The 21921-nt window shown below is 42.4% G+C and overlaps 3 protein-coding genes across 4 annotated transcripts; 1 reads left to right on the top strand and 2 right to left on the bottom strand.

The window, feature by feature from the left end:
- Positions 1-1734: 1734 nt before the first annotated feature.
- Positions 1735-6260, bottom strand: LOC121622928 (regulator of G-protein signaling 7-binding protein B-like). The gene is made up of 6 exons (XM_041960001.1): positions 6129-6260; positions 5733-5905; positions 4795-4924; positions 4085-4233; positions 3425-3495; positions 1735-2272 (listed from the first exon to the last, which is right to left on the bottom strand). The coding sequence occupies exons 1-6, from the start codon at positions 6258-6260 to the stop codon at positions 2181-2183; spliced, it is 747 nt and encodes a 248-aa protein (XP_041815935.1). The 3' UTR covers positions 1735-2180.
- An 883-nt stretch (positions 6261-7143) lies between these two features.
- LOC121623114 (E3 ubiquitin-protein ligase RNF180-like) lies at positions 7144-14352 on the bottom strand. 2 transcript variants are annotated; one of them, XM_041960277.1, is made up of 8 exons: positions 14245-14352; positions 13028-13128; positions 12384-12479; positions 10603-11361; positions 9790-9918; positions 9367-9586; positions 9073-9198; positions 7144-8513 (listed from the first exon to the last, which is right to left on the bottom strand). In XM_041960277.1, the coding sequence occupies exons 2-8, from the start codon at positions 13082-13084 to the stop codon at positions 8317-8319; spliced, it is 1584 nt and encodes a 527-aa protein (XP_041816211.1). In that variant the 5' UTR covers positions 13085-13128; positions 14245-14352; the 3' UTR covers positions 7144-8316. The 2 variants fall into 2 exon arrangements, with proteins under 2 accessions (XP_041816211.1, XP_041816210.1); XM_041960276.1 differs by having other exon boundaries at positions 12384-12482.
- A 1730-nt stretch (positions 14353-16082) lies between these two features.
- LOC121623294 (5-hydroxytryptamine receptor 1A-beta) lies at positions 16083-17333 on the top strand. The gene has a single exon (XM_041960537.1). It carries the CDS (start codon positions 16083-16085, stop codon positions 17331-17333), a length of 1251 nt encoding a protein of 416 aa, XP_041816471.1.
- The last annotated feature ends 4588 nt before the right edge of the window (positions 17334-21921 follow it).

The raw sequence follows: 21921 nt of genomic DNA on the forward strand, positions 1-21921 counted from the left end.
CAAATATTAAAGCGTCAGACCAGTGGTTGGACATTATGAACATACTGGTGATTCAGCATTTCTCTGGAGAAGTACCAGAGCAGCCAAAAACTTTTGAGTAGCATTTTTTCTCCTATCTCTAGTATGAGTAGTATTTTTTTTTTTTCAGCGTCATGTTCAACATCTGTCCAGAGGGTGGTGCTAGAGTAGAGGTCATGAGGCTGTTCAAATCAAAGGGGTTTATCCTCTGGGGAGCAGGCTTGTGATTGGTCAATTTCATGTTCAATTTGTCCACTTAAGTAGATATTTCCAAGATACACTGCCTGGCCAAAAAAAAAGTCAGCACCAAATAAAAAAAGGTCATACACTCTAATATTTCGTTGGACTGCCTTTAGCTTTGATTACGGCACGCATTCGCTGTGGCATTGTTTCGATAAGCTTCTGCAATGTCACAAGATTTGTTTCCATCCAGTGTTAATTTTTCACCAAGATCTTGCACTGATGATGGTAGAGTCTGACCGCTGCGCAAAGCCTTCTCCAGCACATCCCAAAGATTTGCAGTGGGGTTAAGGTCTGGACTCTGGTGGCCTATCCATGTGTGAAAATGATGTCTCCTGCTCCCTGAACTAGTCTTTCACAATTTGTCCTCGAATCCTCCACAATCCTCGAAGACGATGGGTCCCCACTATCCTTCCAGTTTTTAATAATGCATTGGACAGTTCTTCACCCAATTTTAGTAGTTTCTGCAACCTCCTTAGATGTTTTCTCTGCTTGATGCATGCCAATGAATTGACCCTTCTCAAACAGACTAACATCTTTTCCACGACCACGGGATGTGTCTTTCGACATGGTTGTTTAGGAAATGAGAAGCAACTTATTGCACCAGTTGGGGTTAAATAGCTTGTTGCCAGCTGAAAGATAATCGCCTATGCAGTTATTATCCAATAGGAGGCTCGTACCTATTTGCTTAGTTAAATCCAGGTGGCGACTTTTTTTTTGGCCGGGCAGTGTATTAATGTTTGCTTTTGACATTTCCTGGCTACAAATGGAAGCTTATGGCTGTTGATGAAGCTAATGGTGGAATAAAATTATTAGCATTCATCCTCTAGGGGAACATATTAATCCACAGCAAATGCCATGAAAACACTATATGGTACAATATACCACATATAGCCAATAGTCTTAAAGGTTCCCTGCTATGTAAGTGTTGGTTAAAAGGCCATTATGACCTTTAATTGTTGCTGGAGAAACTTTCTGGAGAAACTTTCAGGGCGTCACCAAAATGATTAGAAATCGTCCTTCATCAGTCTACTTATGATGTCTTAGAGGCAAAGTTTTGGGCAAGCTTTGCAAAATCTTTTACAAAATGCTTTCTGTCTAAAGAAAAAGAAACATCCTAATTATAGGCCAACTAAGCATATGCATCATTACAGTGTGGATGAATTGCTTTGTATACGAGGTGTCACACCAAGCAGCCAAGTAGAGACTCACCTGGCAAGAGCCTCTACTGAATGATGATGAAGGACATCGTTGGGACTACAACTTCTCACATCATGGCACATTCAAACATGGAGGGCGAGACACCAGCACAGTGAGACAGCTTCGAACTAAAAATGCCAGTGCATAGCCTGAATATGTACATTTTACACTCTTTCATGGTGAAAAATGGCACAGAACAGAAAGAGGAGATGCAAAGATGCCACACTTTAAAAAGAACCAGAGTTCTGCGACGGCCTAAAAGTGACAAACCCAGCCTGTGCCTGTCTTCAAGGTCTCACCAGCAGAACCTGAATGGTACGGACAAACTTAAGACCTGCACTATACTTTTGCTTTATTTTAGTATTTTATTGGACACTGAACTGACTGCTGGCTTCACTTCTCCACGCTGCCATTGCGTATGTGCTAAATACATCTGAAATAAGTCAAGCTCGATAGAAGCCGAGCGTTTACACAACCAAAGGCTGAACCTGAAGGAGCTGAGTGGCAGAACTCAAGAACCGACCGGCAAAGGAAGCAAAAGTCAGGATGAGAAAGACAAACGGGATCTACTCAGCGAAGCTTCTACAGGATTACAATTTCAGATAATATGGAAAAAAACACAAAAATGAAATGAAAATACGATCCGTGAATCTCTTATTTAACGTACATCACAAAATTTGATAAAATAGAAGTTCTCCCCCGTGCGTGTCGAGCGCTGCCTCTCAGCCGGACACCATGCAGCAGAGTCCAGGGAAGCGTCTCTTCCTCTGTCTGATCAGTGGGTGTGGAGTCAGGTTCAACAAGCTGCTGTCATCTGGAACAAACACACACTTTGTCGTCAGGCCTCATCGTGTCCTCCTGCTCTCTGCTTTCATCACAAAGACCCAGCCTGACCTGAACCCTGCGAGGCCTCGTCACAGTTTCTACGCCTCCATGAATATATTACATATTATTACTATTCTGTCTTTTTATTTTTTCAGCTTTGTTTTTGATTTTTACTAATTTTTTTCCTTCCTTTAATCTTTTATTAATTTGCTTTTTGAATTAATTTTGGGGTTTTGTCAGACTAGTTTTCACATATGATATGCTTTGCTACCTAATTGTTACCTCTGGCAAATGGTTGCTCCACTCTATACAATACAATACAAATCTCTACATAGCAAACAGTGCGCTGTTGGTACAACTGTATTATTTTGTGTTGACTGCATTGTACTACTTAGCACATACTGTGTTGGAAATAAGGGCGGCATCATCCCTCTGATCTAACTCTGGCCAAGAAAGAGAATAAACATTTTCCAAAATGTCAAACTGTTCCTTTAATCATTTTAAATGCCTGATAGGTAAAAAAAAAAGTGCACTACAAATAAAGTTTATTATTATTTATCAAACTACACACAATAAGAATTCACAATTATTTAAACCTGAAAAAATCAGAACATTGTTTAAAACATTTTTATTATTCCCTTCTCTGATAAACATGTGACGACCCCTCAGATTCATCACATGACTGCTTGTGAGGGTCCAGACCCCGGTGTTGGGAACCGCTGCAGTAGCTTTCAGATGTCAGTACATTTTATTTTCTCGTAGAGGGTTTCTTTCATCAGTCTTTGCACAAAGCTAGATATCGATTACCATACTGATCAGTAAAATTTGTCATTTTCACCAACATGAAATTGCACTTATTTTCCAGGCATTCATCAACCACAGCTCTGTCCAGTCTCCCTGACAGCAGATGCTGCTGAGTTAAATAACTCTGAAATACTTTTACGCCTCGTCACCTCTCTTGTTCTGTTCTGTTGATGCATTGATTCTTCGTCTCTTTGGACGAGCATTTGTGTCCAGACCTGACAAACACCTGAAAGAATTACAAGTTGTTCTGGATGTGCGAGATGCTTTGCTGCAGAAGGCATCTTTGAACTGTTACACTAATAATGCTCTGAATTTCATCCATCACAACATTACATACCTTGGTTTTTCAGTGGCAATGGCATCGTGTCCCTGAGTTTGCTGAGTAGGTTCCTCATCTCTCTCATATCTCTGTGAAAACAAAGGAACACCAAGTCAGCAGGCAGCTATTTGCAGCTTGGATTAATTATTCTGAAATCGTAACAGTAGAAAAAGACGGTTCACACTTGTATGATCTCTTCTTAACTTCATTTCCTGTTTCATTCTGTAGGTTCTTACTTCCCTGTATTCTGGTTTGTTTCACTTCCTGCCATTGTTCAGTTTCCTGCCGGTTTTACTTGTTCTCTATTGTCCAGTCAGTCTTCCTATAGTGCTTCTACTCCCAGCTGTTCACTACCTGTTGGCCAGATTGTCTGAACTCTGGCCTGTTTCTGGATTTTGATTCTGGCCTTGTCTTCTGTAAGTCCCATGCTTAATGTACTTTTGACTTCTGGACTGTTTTTGTACTCAGCCTGTCCTCGTCTGCTTTGTTTGGCCCGCTGACTGCCTGTTTCTGACCTTGTGCTATAAAGTAAACAGTGGAACTTTGTGGACTTTAATCCAGCATTGTTGTGTGATCCTTGCATTTGAGTATTTTTATTTTTTTTTGTCTTCTGGCCATCACAGTTGACGCTGCATCAAAAAACAGTGTGAGAATGAAGTTTAAGAAGCAGGCGCCTACCTCTCTATATTTTCAATATCGGTTCCCACCAGCCACTGCTCCTGTAGAAAGTCGATGGGGGAGGATGACCGGTCTTCCAGGATGGCAACGTCTGAGCTTTCATCCATCCTGAAGTCCACCTTCGGCTCCGAGTCCGTTCCTTCAGGTCCGAACAGAGACAGCAGCCATGAGGCGTGACAATTCATGGTTAAAAATGTGGAACTTTACATCTCATATTTTTTTATAATTACAACAGAAATCTAATTAGATTTGTTTTCATTTCATAGAACCTCAAGTTTGAAAATCCAATGAAAATGAATCCAGGACAATCCAGGCCATGTGTAGAATATACTAACAGGTCTATACTGCCCTCTGCTGTTTCAACAGTGAGTGAACTGATCTCTCCTCTTCACAGATACCAACCATTTTCATGTGTCATACGTTAGTACAGGTTTTATGAAGATATGGGCAGATATGTCCAATGACATTAAATACTGAAACCCTATAAATACAGGTTAATTTGATTAGACCCACAGTCTTCACTGCGGTCATGTGATGCACATGAAGCTGGATAAATTAAATCAATCTATGCTCAGATTTTGTTTACACTTTGATCAAAGCCATCATAGTTTTCCAAATTCATGAACATCTGCCCAAGATGATCATTTCTTTTTAAACTGGCTTTAGAGCGACGTGGATTTTCATTCCTCTTGTGTTCTATCTTTGGTACTTTTTCTGTGCAGCTGCAGCACCCCCAGCAGGCACATGGATTTGAGCATCTCTGTTATGAACATCTCCAGGCAGCACTGCAGCTGGATGAAGAGTCGACAGATCTCAGGGTGGATCTCTCCGTCCTCTGGACTGCAGCATGAAGAAAAGGAGGAGGAGGAGGGGTGAGAGGAGAGAGGGTGACGGGGAGGAAGGGAAGCGGAGAGAGACAGAAACAATCAGACTGACAGACGAGGGGAACGTGTACTTTATATTCAAGCTGACCAAGTTCCAAACATGCTGCAGATTCAGCTTTTTCTCATTCATGTCATCACAAATCACTAAAGGAACGTGCAGGTGAAACTTGACGAAGCAATCTCTGTGAGCCAGAGTCAAAGCTACATCAGCAGGGTTTACCTGAAAAGTCTGCAGCCACAAACAGTGAAAACATGACATTCACTATGATAAATTAGTTCAAAATGATGGTGGATTTTCAGACCAATGTTTCACATATGAAAACAAAAGTATTTATTTTTGTTGTTGGTTTCTAAATTTGTGTGGAAATGGTGAAAAGATCAAAACAGCCCTCTTTAACTGTGCTGTATCTTATTTAGCTGTTGTCATTTTGTTTTATTCAGCTTTTTATTTTCATACTTTTCCCGCCTTCTTACCTCATTATGGTATAATATCAGTACTTTCCGTCAGTTTCAGGCCTGCTCTGCTGTTTTACTGTCGGTCACCTGGTAACTTTGTCTGGAAACTTTGTTTTTATTGTTTCTATCATTGTGGGATATCTGGGGCATTTTTTTCTGCCATACAGTGTTTTTTGTCTCGGGGATCAGGAGGTTAAAGAAACACACGCTGATGCACCGCTGACATGTTTCAGGAGAGGCGATGGAGCCAAAATCTTTTAATAACAACAAGAAAACAACGGAGGAGCCGCTCTTTGCCTCCTTCTCACCCTGACACAGAGATGACGGCGAGGTCCTGGTGAGCGGCCCGGGCCATGGAGCAGCCTTTGGAGCGTGTGTGGTGCATCTGCGCCCGCAGAGACGGACAGTCGGCGGAGATCTCCCCGACGGATATGACCTGCTCCCGGTACAGCGCCACCAGGGTGTTGAATTCCTGGACAGTCTGCGGGGGAAAACGACCGAGATGACTGTTAAGCCTGAACAAACCGCGAACAAGCCACCTTTCAAAGGAGAGCGAACTTGTGTCTTCAGTCCCTTTAGCGCCACTGCTGCACCTGCACATGATAACATCGTTTCTGTCTACTAAACACAAGAACATGTCCTTTGGTGCAGAGTTACCTCTGAGCAGTCATCAGCAGAGATGCTGTCGGTGTTTCGGGACTCACCATCCTGCTGCCGTCCACGGCCCCCTCGGTGCTCTCCCGGCGCTCCGGCTCCGTCTGCGCCACCTTACTGATGGGAAAAATGATCCCTGCGGATCTTGGGCGCTTTTTCCGCCCGTACGGTGCAGAACACATGCATGCACACCCACCACCGGAGCCCAACCAGACGGAGACGGTGAGGAGAGAGAAGAGAGAGCCTCTTTTCTGATCGCCGCGGTGTCCTCTGTGGAGAAGAAAACGAGCCGCTCGGGCGCAGCGGGGTCGCGGGTTTGGTTGATGCTCGGATCGCCCCCCCCCCACCCCAGCCCCGCAGGAGTGGGTCGCTATTCCCGCAGCAGGACCGCGTCGCCGGCCGGACGGACCCCCAGCAGCTCCCTCTGCATCCCAGCCGAGAGGAGAGTCACCTTCAGCCCCTCCTGAAGGCCGAGAGGGAGGCTCCTCCGTCTTCCGCCGAGCGCTCACGTGTGAGGAGGATTCAGAGAGAGCCAACAGCAAAACAAGTCGTCACCCACTGACTGACAATTAACTGTTTAGGAGCAAAAACGGCTCGGAGACAGCGCCGTGACAGAGCGGAGTGATGGTGCATTGGAGGGATGCTTCTGCAGATCTGAAAATGCACTTTTAGATCGCACTACTTCCACTGATTTACAAGAGGAGGTAGCAGATACAGCAGGAAACATGCAGATTTTTTTGCGTTATTTTAAACCGTCATTTAAAGCTGCGTCGACTCTTTTGGCCACGAGGGGGCACCATACCTCAAAAACATGCTGGCGTAAAATCCCAAAATTGTATGACTTCACACAGCTGTGGCTGATGTGTTAGAAAACAACACATCTACCAAACACAGACCATCTTTATCATGTCTGTGCCCCCCTTATTAATGCAATTCCAATAGTCACTGTGCTCTTAGCTCTGGTTTGGTCTCCTCCAGCTCCTGAGGAAAAAATATGTCTAAAAGTCCAAAGTCTAAATGTTGAACTTGTCTTTATCAGCTGGTCTGTCAGACGTTACAATGGCCTATGACCTTTGCTGTTGGTAACAGGGTTTACAGGAGAGCGCTGAGGCTCAGCCATGCCGTCACTGTGCCAGAAAAGATAAACTATCAGCTGCAGTCATTTGATTCATTGCAGGAAATACAGTACAGACAAGGTGTCGCTTTTCTCATTTTCACAATGGCAAAAAAATAATGGGATTCATAAAACATTTCCATAAATTAATTCAACATGGCTCAACCTGTTATTACGTTCAAAACTGAGCTATTGAACAAACAAATGAACCTAGAAAGATTAAAACAGAAAAAAAGATTTATAATAATTCAATTAAAACATATCAAAATGCTAAATTTAGGCCACATATATTCAAATAACACTAATAAAAAAACAGATGCATAGCTCAAATGACACATCTTTTCACCTTTATATAGCTGTTTTTTTCAAGACAATTAACTCTTTACACAATTTGAATGCGGAGAATATATTTTCAGACTTCAGACAAACAAAGAGACACAAGTAGTGTTCACTGAGAGCTTTCTATTATTTAAATTTCTTTCTGGCTTTCTATTAATACAGTGCTTATAATACAGTCTGTGCCAGAGAGCTAACACTTAAAGCTGCTCGATTCCACTTTCATATTATTCATTACAGACAGAAGGCACAGACTGAGCAAAGGCACCATACTGAAATGGGTATTTTACCCATTTGTGAATCTTGATTTTCTGTCTGTCCTCTCTGCTCCTGCTGCTGTCAGACCTTCAATCAAACAATCATTGATCATTCACATCAAGTGAAAAATGCTGCTGTGCTTACTTGTTGGATGTGTGTCCTGAGCATCCCTCTGCTTTGTCAATAAAATAACACGTACAAGTAGAAGCAAAACTTCTCACTTCATATTTTATCTTAAGTCCACATCATTTCACTGACTGACACTGACTCAGTTTTTTATTGCACTCATAACATAGCTACTTTGCTCAAATCTTCATTAAATGTTAAACTTTCCCAACCATTTTTGCAAATGTTCAGATTCTATGTATGTCACGACCACCTCTGCTACTTCTGAGATACTTTACCACTGAGATAACAGCTTTGACTTGTGACTATCCAACTGGTGGAACCGGAAAAATGCACATTACCCACTCTCTTTAAAGAAAAAAAAAAACTGCAAACTCATGAGCTCTTGAGCTCTCCTCAGTGTCTCAAAAGAAGATATAGTACATGAGGAAACAGAGGAATAAGAAAACCAGGATCCAGTTGACTGAGTGGATGTAGACGATGACCAGCCCGATGTCAAAGAGCCAGCCACGCATGTCAGTCAGGTCCAAAGCATCCAGCGTGAAACCTCCGTGGGCAAAGTGCCAGCGTCTCCCTGCCATCGCTGCATGCCTCTGCTCTCCTGAAGTTAGACACAGAAAATTACCATCCGCCTTCAAAGTGATTGCTGTGTTTTTTTGCATTTGTATTACTGCTGGTAGATTGTTTGAAAAGCCGTTTGTAGTAAATTATCAGCAGCTGTAAAGATAAAGTTTATTACTGCCACTAAATTGTATGGGGGGGGGGGAGCAATAAAATGCCTGCCTTCTTAGTGAACCGTGTCATGGCATGAAAATGGGGTCAGTCACACAGAGTCTACTGTATGACTTTTCATATTGTCTTACTAAGATCTGGTGGTAAACTGAATCATGTCTTTTCAAAAACAGGATCCTGCTGAATATTTGCTTGTGCACGACTGAGCCTTTCCAGGATGCTCCTTTCATACCAATCATGATACTATCAGCCTGTTTACCTGTGGAATGATCCAAACAGGTGTTTTTGGAGCGTTCAACAACTTTCCTTTACGCTGTCCTTTCACTGTTTTCCATCCAGTAAATGTCAAATATTCTGTTTTACTTGTTTTAAACACCATCCCAACTTCTTGAATTGAAGCTGTATGACTAGCAAAAACACTTCCTCACCCCAGAAGGTACGGAAGCGTTTGCGACAGCTGGGAAGAGGCCATTTTCCACACGAAGCACTCTGGAAGTTCTGCTTACGGGCGTAGTACATTTTCGGGAAGAAGGTCTTTGCTGTTTGGTTGAGTTCTGAAGAGGAATGAGAACTGTTGAAAGCAATATGCCATAATTCCTTCTTACTCCACTGTGGGTCATTTCTATCAATGGCTTTGGAATTTGGAATGAAAATTCATTCAAACAACAGACATGTCAGGCATGTGAACAGCAGTCTGACAGGGGTTTCTGGAGGATGCTCACCTTTGTGGAAATCTGTGTGTGAGATGAGGGTGCGGCAGAGGGGGCAGGGCGTGTTTGTCGGTCGGTTTTTGGCGATTGTGCGAAGACACGGCTCGCAGAAGACGTGACCGCAGGGCTGACAGCTGTACGGGCTGAAGTAGACGTCGAGACACACGGCGCAGGTGAGGCCCTCCCTGTCCTCCCCCTCGCTGTCCAACAGGGAACCGCTCACACTCTCAGCCTGGATGCACATGGACACACGCGCACATACCTTTACTCAGGATATTTTTCTATTGTGAAAGCAGTACAGATATTTTTGTAGTAAAAACATAAACAACAAAATCGGCTGAGGCTGTAAAAGAGCTGCTTTTCTTTTTCAGTGGTAGTAATTTGATTTCGACATTGCACACACCCACGATGCCAGTGTGACCTCTGCTCTCCCACCTGCTCCTGCTCCAGCTGACTGTGCAGCCATCGCTCTCTCCTCCTCTGTTTCCTCCGAAGACCTTTCAGACGGTTCCGCTCTCTTTTGCTTAGTCTGTTCTGGGCCGGGGAAGCCATAAAGGCTTGAGCCTGAAAATAAAGGACAGGCACACAAACATCAAGAATCCCAGTCACTGATTCAACAGCTGAAACAACAGAATCCAACTGGTTTGTGAAGAGCTGATTTAACAACAGTCAACACCAACATGAAGCAGAGGTCCTGCTAGTTTCCCCTAAAGGCTACAGTGTTCACTGCACCCCACAATACAAAAGTGGACAAACCACAGAAAACATACATGATTCAGCTTTCAACATAAAAAGTGCACATATCCAAGGGCTTTATGAAACTGCTTCATAAACGTGCAGAGATGAGACTAGAGGGAAATGAGAGAACGAACTGGAGTTTCTGGTGAATTCTGACATTAAAGTCGTGAGTCGACACACACAGGCATACACAGGTATGCTCCCACAGGCGCAGCATCTGTCGCTAAATGTAGAGTCGGTACATTGGCTGTTTGGAGTGAACAAACAAATGGTCCCATGAGCAAATTTTCTGTGAGCTTTCTTTCTTCTATATGTGTTTTAAAATTATTTTTTTCTTATCCCTGTTACATAGAGACAGTGAGAGTATAGCCACCATCTTACTGTCAATTCTATCAATGGCTTTGGATTTAGAAAGAACAACTAATCATTAATTCTAGAAAACGTCAGATAAGTTGTTGTTTGAATGAATTTTCATTCATTTCATTCATTTTTTTAATTCACTGTAAATACCAGCACTTCCTCATCCTGCTCGGCTACACTGTCAGAGATGGACCTCCCTCTGAGGAACAGGGCTGAATCAGACGCCTCCTCGTGGACGACCGTGGTCTCTGGTGAAGACTCGACGTCCTCCACGGTTTGCAGCAGCTGGTGATGCAGAGGTGACCGTGTCCTTCCAGAAACAAATGAGTAGCAGACGTCAGTGCTGACAGAAGCTTCACCATCAGTGTCAAACAGCTGACTTGTGGGATACGGCACAGGTGACCGTGTAGACTCGTCTGTCCCTGCCCTCGTCATCTCGACAGCAGACGTGTCCGTAGGGCCTGCAGGGCAAAAACACGACAACCTGATGGCGGCGTCGTCTTCCAAACTGCACCGTCTCCTGTCAGAGATGCAGTACAGAGGGCTGAAAGAAAAAGACTGGGCATTTTCACTGCCAGCCAGTGAATGAGAGGCCTCTGCAGGGCTGCTATGGGACATGACAGCAGCACAGTTAAGATGTAAACTGTTCGGAGCAGTACTGTTAAATTCAGGCCTCTGCTCTTTGTTTTGAGAGCCATCCATAAGCAGACCGGGCTGTTCCTTCCTAGGCCTCGTCCTCCTTGGCTGGACGATGAGAACGTAGTGTTTGTGGTCACGATCCACACGGCTTTTGTTGAGGTGGACGGTGGCGTCACGGCCACACGGACACTCACTGCGGTTAATGAAGTTGAAGCCGCCCAAACGAGCTGCACAGTTCTGGCAGTTTAGTTTTCCTACAGTCCACTGGGCCTAGACAGAAATGACAGATGCGTAAATCACAACAACATGTTAAAATGGATTCAGAAAATAAAATGTTTAATTTATTCACTTTTTTGTTCGAGAAAAAATATAGAGCTGCAACTATCATTGATTTTTTTTTCAAATTAATCTGTTAATTTTTATTTTTTTTCGCATTGTTTTGTTTTGTGTATAACATGCCAGAAAATAGTGAAATATGGGGTGGACATCTTCATATTGCACGTCTTGTCTGCCCAACAGTCCAAAAACCAAAAGTACTCTGTTTACAACTATATAAAAAGCAGAAAATGTGCAAAGCAACTAGCAAGTAAAAGTTGACCAGATTTCATAAAGTTGAAAATGAAATATTATATTCAATATTTTTTAGCAAGATTAGTGTATTTCTTTTGTTTTATATAATTTGAGAATAAAAAAACGAAAAGGAGCACTGTACAAAAGTTTGGCCAGGATTTGGCAGACTCTGGAGTGGTGGTACACAGTTCTACTGTTCTACACCTGCACAAATATGCCCTTCATGGAAGAGTCATCAGAATCATCACCTCTCCAACTGTTAGGCATGGGGGTGGATCGATCATGCTGGGAACTGATGGGAACATTTCAGGATGGATTCAATTAATTACCAGCAAATCAAGCAACACAGTATTTTTAAATAAAGCTGAAGATAAAAAGAGGATGGTTTCTGCAACAGGATACTGATCATATACGCACATCAGAATCTTACTTAAAATGTTAAAGAAATGGGCCATTTTTAACTTAATGACTTCTGGAAATCAGGTCATCTTTTACTCACTTTCACAAAAACAAAAACTTGATACTCAAACTAAAATACACAAAGACAATTTAACTACAGTTTTAATTTAACTCAAACAAAAATGTGAAACTGTCTAATCACAGTGATGCAAATCTACATGACAAAAAATTAACTTTCAGTTTTTTACCTGTCTTCCCCTGATGGGAGTAAAACAGAATCGCTGAAGCCTGCACACACTTCATGTGTATGCCGACACACTTACCTGGTGAACTGAGGTCAGTATCCACTCGGGCAACGTGTCAACATTCACGTGCCAAATAGTGCAAACAGCAGCTGAGCTTTCATCTGTGGCCTCAACCTGCTTCCGCATAAAAGACACAATCAACAAGGACGGTTCCCATCAGACCCAGTCTCTCTGACGCTGTCAGCCATCCATCTGTTTTTATGACTGAAACACAAGCTGTTATCTTTTTCCAACCCTGAAGTCCCCTTTCAACTCTATAAACTATCAGCTATGGTTAGGGCTGCAACTAATGTCATTTCCATTATCACATAATCCTTCCACTATTGAGGGGATTTACTGATTAATCATTCAGTCTATAAGATGCGAGGTAACAGTGAAAAACACCCATCATAATGTCCCAGAGCCCAGGGTGACGTCTTTAGGTGACATAAAACAGAGAAAAGCAGTAAATCTTCACATGAGAAGCCATATACACAGAATGTTTGGCATATTTGCTTGGAAAATATTATAAACAATAATCAAATCATTATTATTGTTTTAGCACTAGCTATCGCGATGACAAACATAGTCAGCAATTCCTCACAAGCCAAGTATGTAGAATACTGGGTAGAGAAAGGACTAAATACATGCAAGGAGTGAATTTTCATACAGTTTTCACCAACCATTGACAAACGCGTCGAGTCTATGACGCCCTTGCGACATCTCCTGCAGCGGAGCATGGCTCTCTATCTTCAGGCTCTGTGGCACTAAGTTTTCACTCCAGCTGTTGATGACAATGATTGTCAAAACAAGTCAAGACAGGCGACTGAAAACACACCTGCACTAAGATACAATCTGGCAAAAATTGCTGATTTGCAGATTTAAATTTGAATGCAAGAAGACTACAAATCACCTTGCTCAGTGTTCCCAGACATGTGTAAATTACTATAGAAACTGAGTGAAAAGGTTTAAATATAGACTTGTGTTGCATACAACCTCAGGCTTAAGAGTTAGAGTAAGACAGGTATAAGAGACGTTATTGCTGTGAGTGTTTACATATGAGATGACCTTGTAGGACTACATTTATGTTGCTGTTGCATTTTCTTTGAGTGGACATCTTCAGAATTCAGAGAGGGAAAAGAGCAAGCGGATGAGATATACTTCATGTTACATTACAGCGGATTTAACATTTACATGCCACATTACAGCCATGTGATTGTTGAACATAACTATGGTTGTTAATATGCTGCTATACCAGCCTCCACTCTTCTGGTTTCAGGCTTTCCACCAGATGTTGCAACCTGGCTGCAAAGACTTGCTCCCATTCAGAAACAAGAGCATCAGCGAGAAGATGTTGGGCGATAACACCTAATTCACAGTCGGTGGATAGGGCTCAGATCCGGGCTCTACAGGCCTGTCTGGCTCCACCACACCAAACTGGGATTATGCATAAGGGGCATTATCATGTTAACCACTGCTGTGGCATAGCTAAGGTGCTCAAACCATGAAAAAAGCCCCAGGACAAACGTGTGTGAACAGGACTTCACTGTCTTGTATTGGAAACGTTCAGTAACGCCGGTTGACCCGCCGCTGTAAGGTTATGAAGTGACAATAAATGAGTCCGGTTCAGGTCTTGATTCAATCCCAGGTTGAGCGGGTCCTGTCTGTCTCACAGAGCTTAAACAACAACAGTGAAACTGTTTCATGTTTTGGGCCTCTGGTTTGAGCATGTTCAGCATGGAGCTAGCTAACAATCACGGTGTCAAAATAAAAACAGTGCCGTGCTAACTTAGCCCCGCTAACCACAACAACAGGCTATCTTTGAGGTGTTTTCAGCGAAAAATGAGATTTCTAAGACGCTGGCACTGCGGACATGAATATTTCTGTTATACAAACTCACCTGCCTCACAGCTGGGAGACTTTTCGTGTTCAGGTAACGAAGAACACCTGTGCACTAAAACAAGAAAGTTAGGAAGCCCTTTGTTATAAGCAAGGCCGTGACGTCAGGAGAACTGGGACGCTACGGCGGCTCTAACAGACCAAAAGTCCTGCACCCGCTCACTCCAAAACCTTAAAGGCTCAGTTCACCCAATGATTCTCTAATGTCTCTAATGAGACCAGAAGAGAAACGCAGGTGAAAGACAGCACGATTAGTGTCATCTAGCTGTTCCAGGAGTGAGATTTCTGCTGACACTCCAGTACTCTGATTTTAGAGACAATTCAAGAGAAATTCAGTTAACACTGTGTCAAAATACATTGGATTCACCCAATTATAAAACCTATTGATTCATGAATCTAAAAAAAAATGCAAAAAGTTAGTAAGACAACAGTTTTCACGGCTTCAGAGCTTATCAAACCTGCTTGTTCAGAACGAAGGGGCAAGGCTGGACTACCAACTGGGCAACGTGACCAACAGAAGTGGCCCCAAAAGACATTAGTCTGTTCACTGTGACTCAGATGTTTCTTTTCATCCATTCTATTTGTTGTTTCATGGTGGTGGGGATGATGATGATAATGATTATTGTTGTTATTTTGTCTATTTGTTTGTAATTTAACTAACTGCAAATCTATAATTTAATTTGCAGCACTAAAGTACAGTATTACTTGGCTTGTTGCGCATGAAAATGTGTTGCACATGCTGGGAACTTGTAGACGACAGGATGCTATAACAACACACACAGTAGGGGTCCAACAATCAATTTTTATTTTTTTTAACTGTGTTTTTACAATTTAACAATTGCTTAATACATTTTAAAGGTGGCATATTCATTAAACAAAAAAATGGTCAACTAAAGAAATGAATGGGTCTTTAAAATGACAAGTAGACTATGTGACTGTAATGTGCATTAAAAAAAAGAAAAAAGAAAAAAGAAACATTCTAACTTCCTATCACCCTGCACCCCTAGCTGTATATATTTCTGGTATATTACATACTATAAATGGATACAATGTTCCGTCTTTGTATGTCTGTCTTTATTCAGTTTTACAGTGTTAACGTTGTTTAAAATAATAAAGGATTGCGATACCGTTTTGTAACTATTTAGTTATGATCAACAAACGCCAGGTGGCAGTGTCACACATGGTGGCTTCTGAGCGCTGAAAACAGGAGAGAATAACGTCTCACTACTTTATATAATATTTTAATTATTTTTCTTATTATTATAACAGCAAATTAAAGTTTGTTACGGTGCAGTTTAATTTTGCCTTGTACTAATTCTCAATAGTCAAGCTATTAGCTATATAAGATACAAATAATACAGATCACTTCACTGACATCAATGAAATGACACTGTGTCAGTGGACAAAAACACAATTTCGAAAGCTCCATTACAAGCTGATGAACTTCTTTTCTCACCTAAACGGCGAAAATCCACTTGTTTTCAAGAAAACAAATTCTTAAAAAATCTGCAAATTTGAAGAACATAAAAATAAAGGAAAATCTTTCACGTTTGTGTATGTTTATGTAATAACTCCTACATCTTGACCGCCTCAGCTGCCGACTAAACAGACACAAACAGCCAGACTCTGTTACATCCTCACAGACAAATGACGCATTTTCCATCACTGGTATAAATGGGCAGCATCATTCCTCGTCAGTAGCCCAGACTCGCACTTCAGACCCTCTCTGCTGCACAGTCCAACAGTCCACTATGCGCTCTTCAAGGTGCGACGGTGTAATGCGCACCAGGCTCGCCGCCAAGTAACCGAAGCTCTCCAAGCACTGCGAGTTTACCAACAATGGAGGACACAAACAATACGACAGCCTGGTCTCAGTTTGACAACCCTTCCAACAAAACCCCCAAACCAGAAGACGAGGAGGTGAAGCTGAGTTATCAAGTGGTCACATCGTTCCTGCTTGGCGCGCTCATTCTGTGCGCAATATTTGGAAACGCGTGCGTGGTTGCAGCCATCGCCTTAGAGCGGTCTCTCCAGAATGTGGCCAACTACCTGATCGGTTCTCTGGCTGTCACCGACCTGATGGTGTCGGTGCTGGTTCTGCCCATGGCGGCGCTTTATCAGGTCTTGAACCGATGGACTCTTGGACAGGTCCCGTGCGACATCTTCATCTCTCTGGATGTGTTGTGCTGCACGTCGTCCATCCTGCACCTGTGCGCCATCGCTCTGGACAGATACTGGGCGATAACCGAGCCCATTGACTACATGAAGAAGAGGACGCCGAGGAGAGCCGCCGTCCTCATCAGTGTCACCTGGCTCGTCGGATTCTCCATCTCAGTGCCTCCAATGTTAATCATGCGCTCCCAGCCCAGCAGCATGGCAGAGGACAGGGCGAACCCAAAGCAGTGTAAGATCAGGCAAGACCCGTGGTACACAATATACTCAACGTTCGGGGCTTTTTACATCCCGCTGACACTGATGCTGGTTTTATATGGCCGGATATTCAAAGCGGCCAGGTTTCGGATCAGGAGGACGGTGCGTAAAACCGAGAAAAAGAAAGTGTCCGACTCATGCTTGGCGTTATCCCCCGCCATGTTCCACAAAAAGACTCCCGGCGACGCGCAGGGCAAGACATGGAAAAGGAGCGTGGAGCCGCGTCCGCTGCCGAGCGTCAACGGCGCGGTCAAACACGCGGAGGACGGCGAGTCTCTGGAGATCATCGAAGTTCACAGCAACTCCAAAGGCAACCTGCCGCTGCCAAACACCCCGAGCTCGATGCCGCTGTTCGAGAGCAGACACGAGAAGGCGACCGAGGCGAAGAGGAAGATCGCGCTGGCACGGGAGCGCAAAACGGTGAAGACTCTGGGCATCATCATGGGCACCTTCATCCTCTGCTGGCTGCCCTTCTTCATCGTCGCCCTGGTCATGCCTTTCTGCCAGGAGTCGTGCTATATGCCCCGCTGGCTGGAGGATGTCATTAACTGGCTGGGCTACTCCAACTCTTTACTCAACCCCATCATTTACGCGTACTTCAACAAAGACTTTCAGAGCGCTTTCAAGAAAATAATCAAGTGTCATTTCTGCAGACCGTGATGGTGATCCAGGTCAAAAGAGCAGCAGCCCGAAAAGCCTTTTAAAGTGGCACTAAGAGCAGCAGCCCGAAAAGCCTTTTAAAGTGGCACTAAGAGATTGTTTCGAATACAGACCGATGCTAAAACTGGAGAGAGGGCTCACAATGATTACTGTCGGTCATCGCCATCGTTGTCAGTATTGAAATATTCGCAGAGATGTCTGTAGCCTATGCATAGATAAAGCTGTGATCGTTCGATTGAAGCTCCATGTTCCTCATCCTGTTCTGTAATGTTCAATAAAGAAATACTTTTTCAGAAGTCATGATTTTGAGTTTTATGTGGACTGACGCGTTTAAATTCTGCAAAGTCAGTGATGATGTGCTTTCACTTCATGGTGCTTCTGTGCTGGATGATCGGTCAATCAGTTGAAAATTAATGGACAAAAATCAATAATTGTCAAAAGTGCAATCAATTTAGTAACAATTTATTCAACAATTGGGCAAAATTCATTCTTTCATTCAGTCATTTATAAAACTACAATTTCAAAAATTCTCTGATTCCAGCTTTTGTTGTCAATTGACTCTCTGGTTTTTGGTTGGCCAATTCATGACTTCACTTTACACACGCTCGTAGAAACGATGATGAGTGTTTTTCATTATTTTCTAACATTTTACAGCCTAAAGTTCAGTCATTGACTAAATAAAACAGCTTTAACAGCCAAACTCTAAATGCTGTCATATTTCACTCCATGTGTTCAAATAGGCTACATTAATACTGTGGCAATTAAAAATGTAGAAATTAAAGATCCAAATGAGCAACCAGGAGGCACATTTACATTCACATTTCTGGCATTTAGCTGAGGCAGAAGTAGCATCCTATCCAGTATATAGGCCACTATACATGAATTACAGATTTACCATCCATCTCAAATCTCGTTTTAGGTTATTCTGAGTGTTGATGCTTTGATATATGCTTCCTCTCACCTTTGGCTTTTTCTTCATCATGTGCAGATAATTGCCAGCCAGCACCTGTATGGATGTGCATGGAAATGATGTCATTAAACATCTGGCCTCCACTACTGCAGTGCTGTCAAGCAAAAGTGCACAATGAGTTGTCAGCAGTGTGTTCCAGGTGTGGATTTACTTTGTTTCTGTGTGGCTGTGAAGCAGAAAACAAACTCTGTTTGGCTAAGTGACCTCAGCGACCCATTGGTGGGATGGTCATTACACACTCCTACACTGTTTAAACCAACAGAGCTTTATTTCAAATTTTAGTGGAGATCCCAAAGTTTCATAAACTACCAAATATGTCAGGGTGAATTTTGGAGAAGTGTGTGGAAAACTAGTGGTCAGTGCTGTATATCTAGAATAACTATATCTATAGCAAGGATATTTAGTTCAGATGCAACAGTGCAGCCTTTGTTACTTAACTTTACTTATTTCTCTCTATTAACACTGCAGATTTTCAATGGTGATCTAACTGAAGTAGAACATTTTGTGTGACCCTGTCACCCTGTAAAAAAAGACAAGTTTAATAACCTCAGAGTTACATAAAGGGAAATAAAAGGAGAAAATCTCTGTTTACAGGTTAATATGTATGCATGCTATGTTTGTGAATTTAAACTTGTCACAGTAGAATTTGATAATTTGATCCCCTGCAACAGAAAATGTGTCTTCAAACAGCATCCTGAGCTCCACCTGCACGCTGATCCTCTCATCACATGCGTGTGTGTGTGGGTCTGCTGTGTCTCAGGGCTGACTGGGCAACAAAGACGATCCTTATTACAGCTGGAAAATTGCATTTCGTCATTCGAGGGACTGAGATTGACATGGAGAGCGTCTCAGATGGGGTGGGTGGGGAAAACAGACAGACAGGGGGACAGACTCACAGAAAGGGAGACAAAAAATAAACACACACATTCGTCACCACACATGAGCGGTCATAAAAAGGTTGGTGATGAGGTGGTCAGGATGCTTCTTGTAGCGAATCGCTGCCCTTTTCCTCCATCACTCACAGCCTCATAACATATAAGTCCATCTTAAAAAGGCTGTGAAGGGGGCACATGGATGCTGGAGAGGTGGTCGCCATAGCGACATATGGGGGATGCAAACTCCAGGGGCCGAAGGGGCAATTACCTGATCAAAGGCCTGCTGCGAGGTGAGTATGAGGGCCCCACAGCTGGCAGCTTTCCTCAGACAATAAGCAGGTGTAGTATTCTTTTTTTTTTTTTTTGGCTCACAGAGTCACACAGTGACTGCTACTGTACAGTGTGTTCTGTAACCCTCTCTCAATAAGAGTGCTTCAAACCTGCTTCTTTTTAGTTGGTTTAACTCCTCAACATTTGTTTCTTTCCCCCTGAAGTAACTCAATGAGGTTCTGATCACATTCATATGTTCGGTTTCAGCTTGTTCCAGCTCCTAATTCAGGCTACATCTAGATGTCTGAGCCTGATATATGTGATATCTTTGGACACTGGGATTTCCAATTTCCAAGTTTGATGAGTTTGAACAGTGCTTTCCTGCCTGGTACGAGTGCAAAAGGCCAGAAGTTAAAGGAGAATTCTGATTGCAACTTGGTGAACTGCTGAGATCAAGGACCACGCACACAATGCCAGGGCTGAAGCTACCAAATTTACCAATTTACACATGGTTTCAGTATGAATACACAATTTAAGGATTAGTAGAATCTGGCAGGGTGCAGACCACAGAACATCTTTTCTCTCCGTATGCTGTTTGTTTTAATGCTTTAAATAGAGTAGAGATATAGTGACTGAATGTTGTATTACTTGGTGCCAGCTGGAGGGCAAGCACTGTACCCCCAAGCCTCCCCCGTGGATCCACCACTGGAGTGATGTATGGCATCACATTTTACAGATGTAAGAAACACAGCATGGTAAAACATCAAAACCCATCATGTGAAGAAATCAGCACTCAATAGCAATGAAAATGAATTTTAAGTAGCTCAAACATTTCCTCAGAAATTCAAATTCACTCTGGAAGTTTAGCTTGAATCAAAGGAAAAGCTTTTTTTTTGACAACTAGTACAAGAATAACATTTTATGAACTCTGCTCACCTCCTTTTAAAATATACTGAATGTTTATTAAAATACAGAATTCCTGTAAACTGCACTTATACTGGATGTTGCTACAGCAGGTTTTCTTCTTCCAACTTTTTCAGGATTATTGTTTGACCCAGTCTGTCCCCATGTAAATGTCTTGTGGGTAGACTGTGATTTTACTACCCACGAGACAGTGTGGGTGTTTTTACTACCATCATAGGAAGAGTAGCAGAAAAATAAGAGCTTTGTATCAGAAAGACACCATGAGCCATATCCCATTAGAACATATACATTTACAGCGAATACCCAGGAAGCAAGTTTGGACTCAAACATCTTAAACATCTTTTAACCTAACTGCGAGGGAAATTTCTTTCAAACTCTACCCTCTGTTGCCTCAGAAACCGAAAACAGACATCACCATACAGTTGTGTGATGTGATGCATGCTCATAAAATAAGGGGACTTATAACAACACACAGAAATTGTAGTCTGATATTAATGAGTTTATTTAATAGACATCTGCACTGATTTTCTGTGAATGTATTCTTCTATTGTTTTGGTCATCACAATTTTCAGAATTCAATTATTTTTTGAAAATAATACATGTAATATTTTTTCTTTCCAAAATTCACAAAAGTTGTGATTTATTGTACTTAGATATGAATTGATGCAGTGCTTTGAAGCCAACAAAAACAACTAAAATTGTTTATCTGGTTTCCTCTCTGTCATTTATGTATTTTTTGACACTGTATTTACACCTGGTTTCTCATTTGTCTTGTTGTTTACCTCTGGATCCAAATGTTCTTCTGTGTCTTGACTTTGCCAAAAAAAAAAAAAAAAAGAACGGAGATGTTCATTGATGTTTGCGCCTGCGTATGACTGTGTTTCTGGAGCTTACTTACATGATGAAAGTAACCTTACCAATTAAGTATAGGTAACAATGTGAAACGGTCATGGTTTCAAAACTTGGTTTTGGAAAAGGATGACCGTAGTATAAGTGGCAGCACTGGGGTGGATTGGATCACACACACGAGACCAGAGACCAAGTTCTTTTAACCCAAACCATGGTTTCTTTCTCTAAATATCCCGTCTTTGTCCCGGGAAACAGAAATAGGAATCTTCTTTGGCACACTAATTCGAACATTTAACATGTGAACATGTTCTTGCACTGGAACACGGTCACAACCATAGCTCCCACATCAAGGACCTTGGACAACGAGGTCCTGAATGAATGAACACATTCCTGTGTGACAGCATCCATGGAGAAGAGGTCAAAGATCACTGAGTCAGTGGATGACCGGAGAAAGTTCAAGGAGGATATTCACATCCAACACCGCAGACCACAACCACATGTCCATGCTTTGGTCACGTGAACCAACTCCATGACAACAGAGCAAATTCTATCTGTTGAGGAAGGCCATTAGATGCAGCTGAAAGCATTTTTTTAACTGCTGAAAAGGATGAATGAAATCATCATCATTTAATTCAAGCCGACTCAATTACTGTAACGCTCTATTTACTGGCCTTCCGAAAAAAAAAAAAAACATTGAGAG

Source organism: Chelmon rostratus, chromosome 19 (genome assembly GCF_017976325.1).
Source record: "Chelmon rostratus isolate fCheRos1 chromosome 19, fCheRos1.pri, whole genome shotgun sequence".
Taxonomy (NCBI): domain Eukaryota; kingdom Metazoa; phylum Chordata; class Actinopteri; order Chaetodontiformes; family Chaetodontidae; genus Chelmon; species Chelmon rostratus.

Excerpts from the sequence above, each read along its gene's own strand:
- LOC121622928 (XM_041960001.1), bottom strand. The coding sequence starts at position 6,260 with ATGTGTTCTGCACCGTACGGGCGGAAAAAGCGCCCAAGATCCGCAGGG. Across the intron at positions 4,925-5,732 it reads GCCGTCATCTCTGTGTCAGG|TCCAGAGGACGGAGAGATCC; the intron begins GTGAGAAGGAGG and ends TTCATGCTGCAG. Across the intron at positions 4,234-4,794 it reads TGCTGCAGCTGCACAGAAAA|GGACCTGAAGGAACGGACTC; the intron begins AGTACCAAAGAT and ends CTGTCTCTGTTC.
- LOC121623114 (XM_041960276.1), bottom strand. The coding sequence starts at position 13,084 with ATGCTCCGCTGCAGGAGATGTCGCAAGGGCGTCATAGACTCGACGCGT. Across the intron at positions 11,362-12,383 it reads TACTGACCTCAGTTCACCAG|GCCCAGTGGACTGTAGGAAA; the intron begins GTAAGTGTGTCG and ends ATTTCTGTCTAG. Across the intron at positions 9,587-9,789 it reads GTCAGCTGGAGCAGGAGCAG|GCTGAGAGTGTGAGCGGTTC; the intron begins GTGGGAGAGCAG and ends ATGTGCATCCAG.
- LOC121623294 (XM_041960537.1), top strand. The coding sequence starts at position 16,083 with ATGGAGGACACAAACAATACGACAGCCTGGTCTCAGTTTGACAACCCT.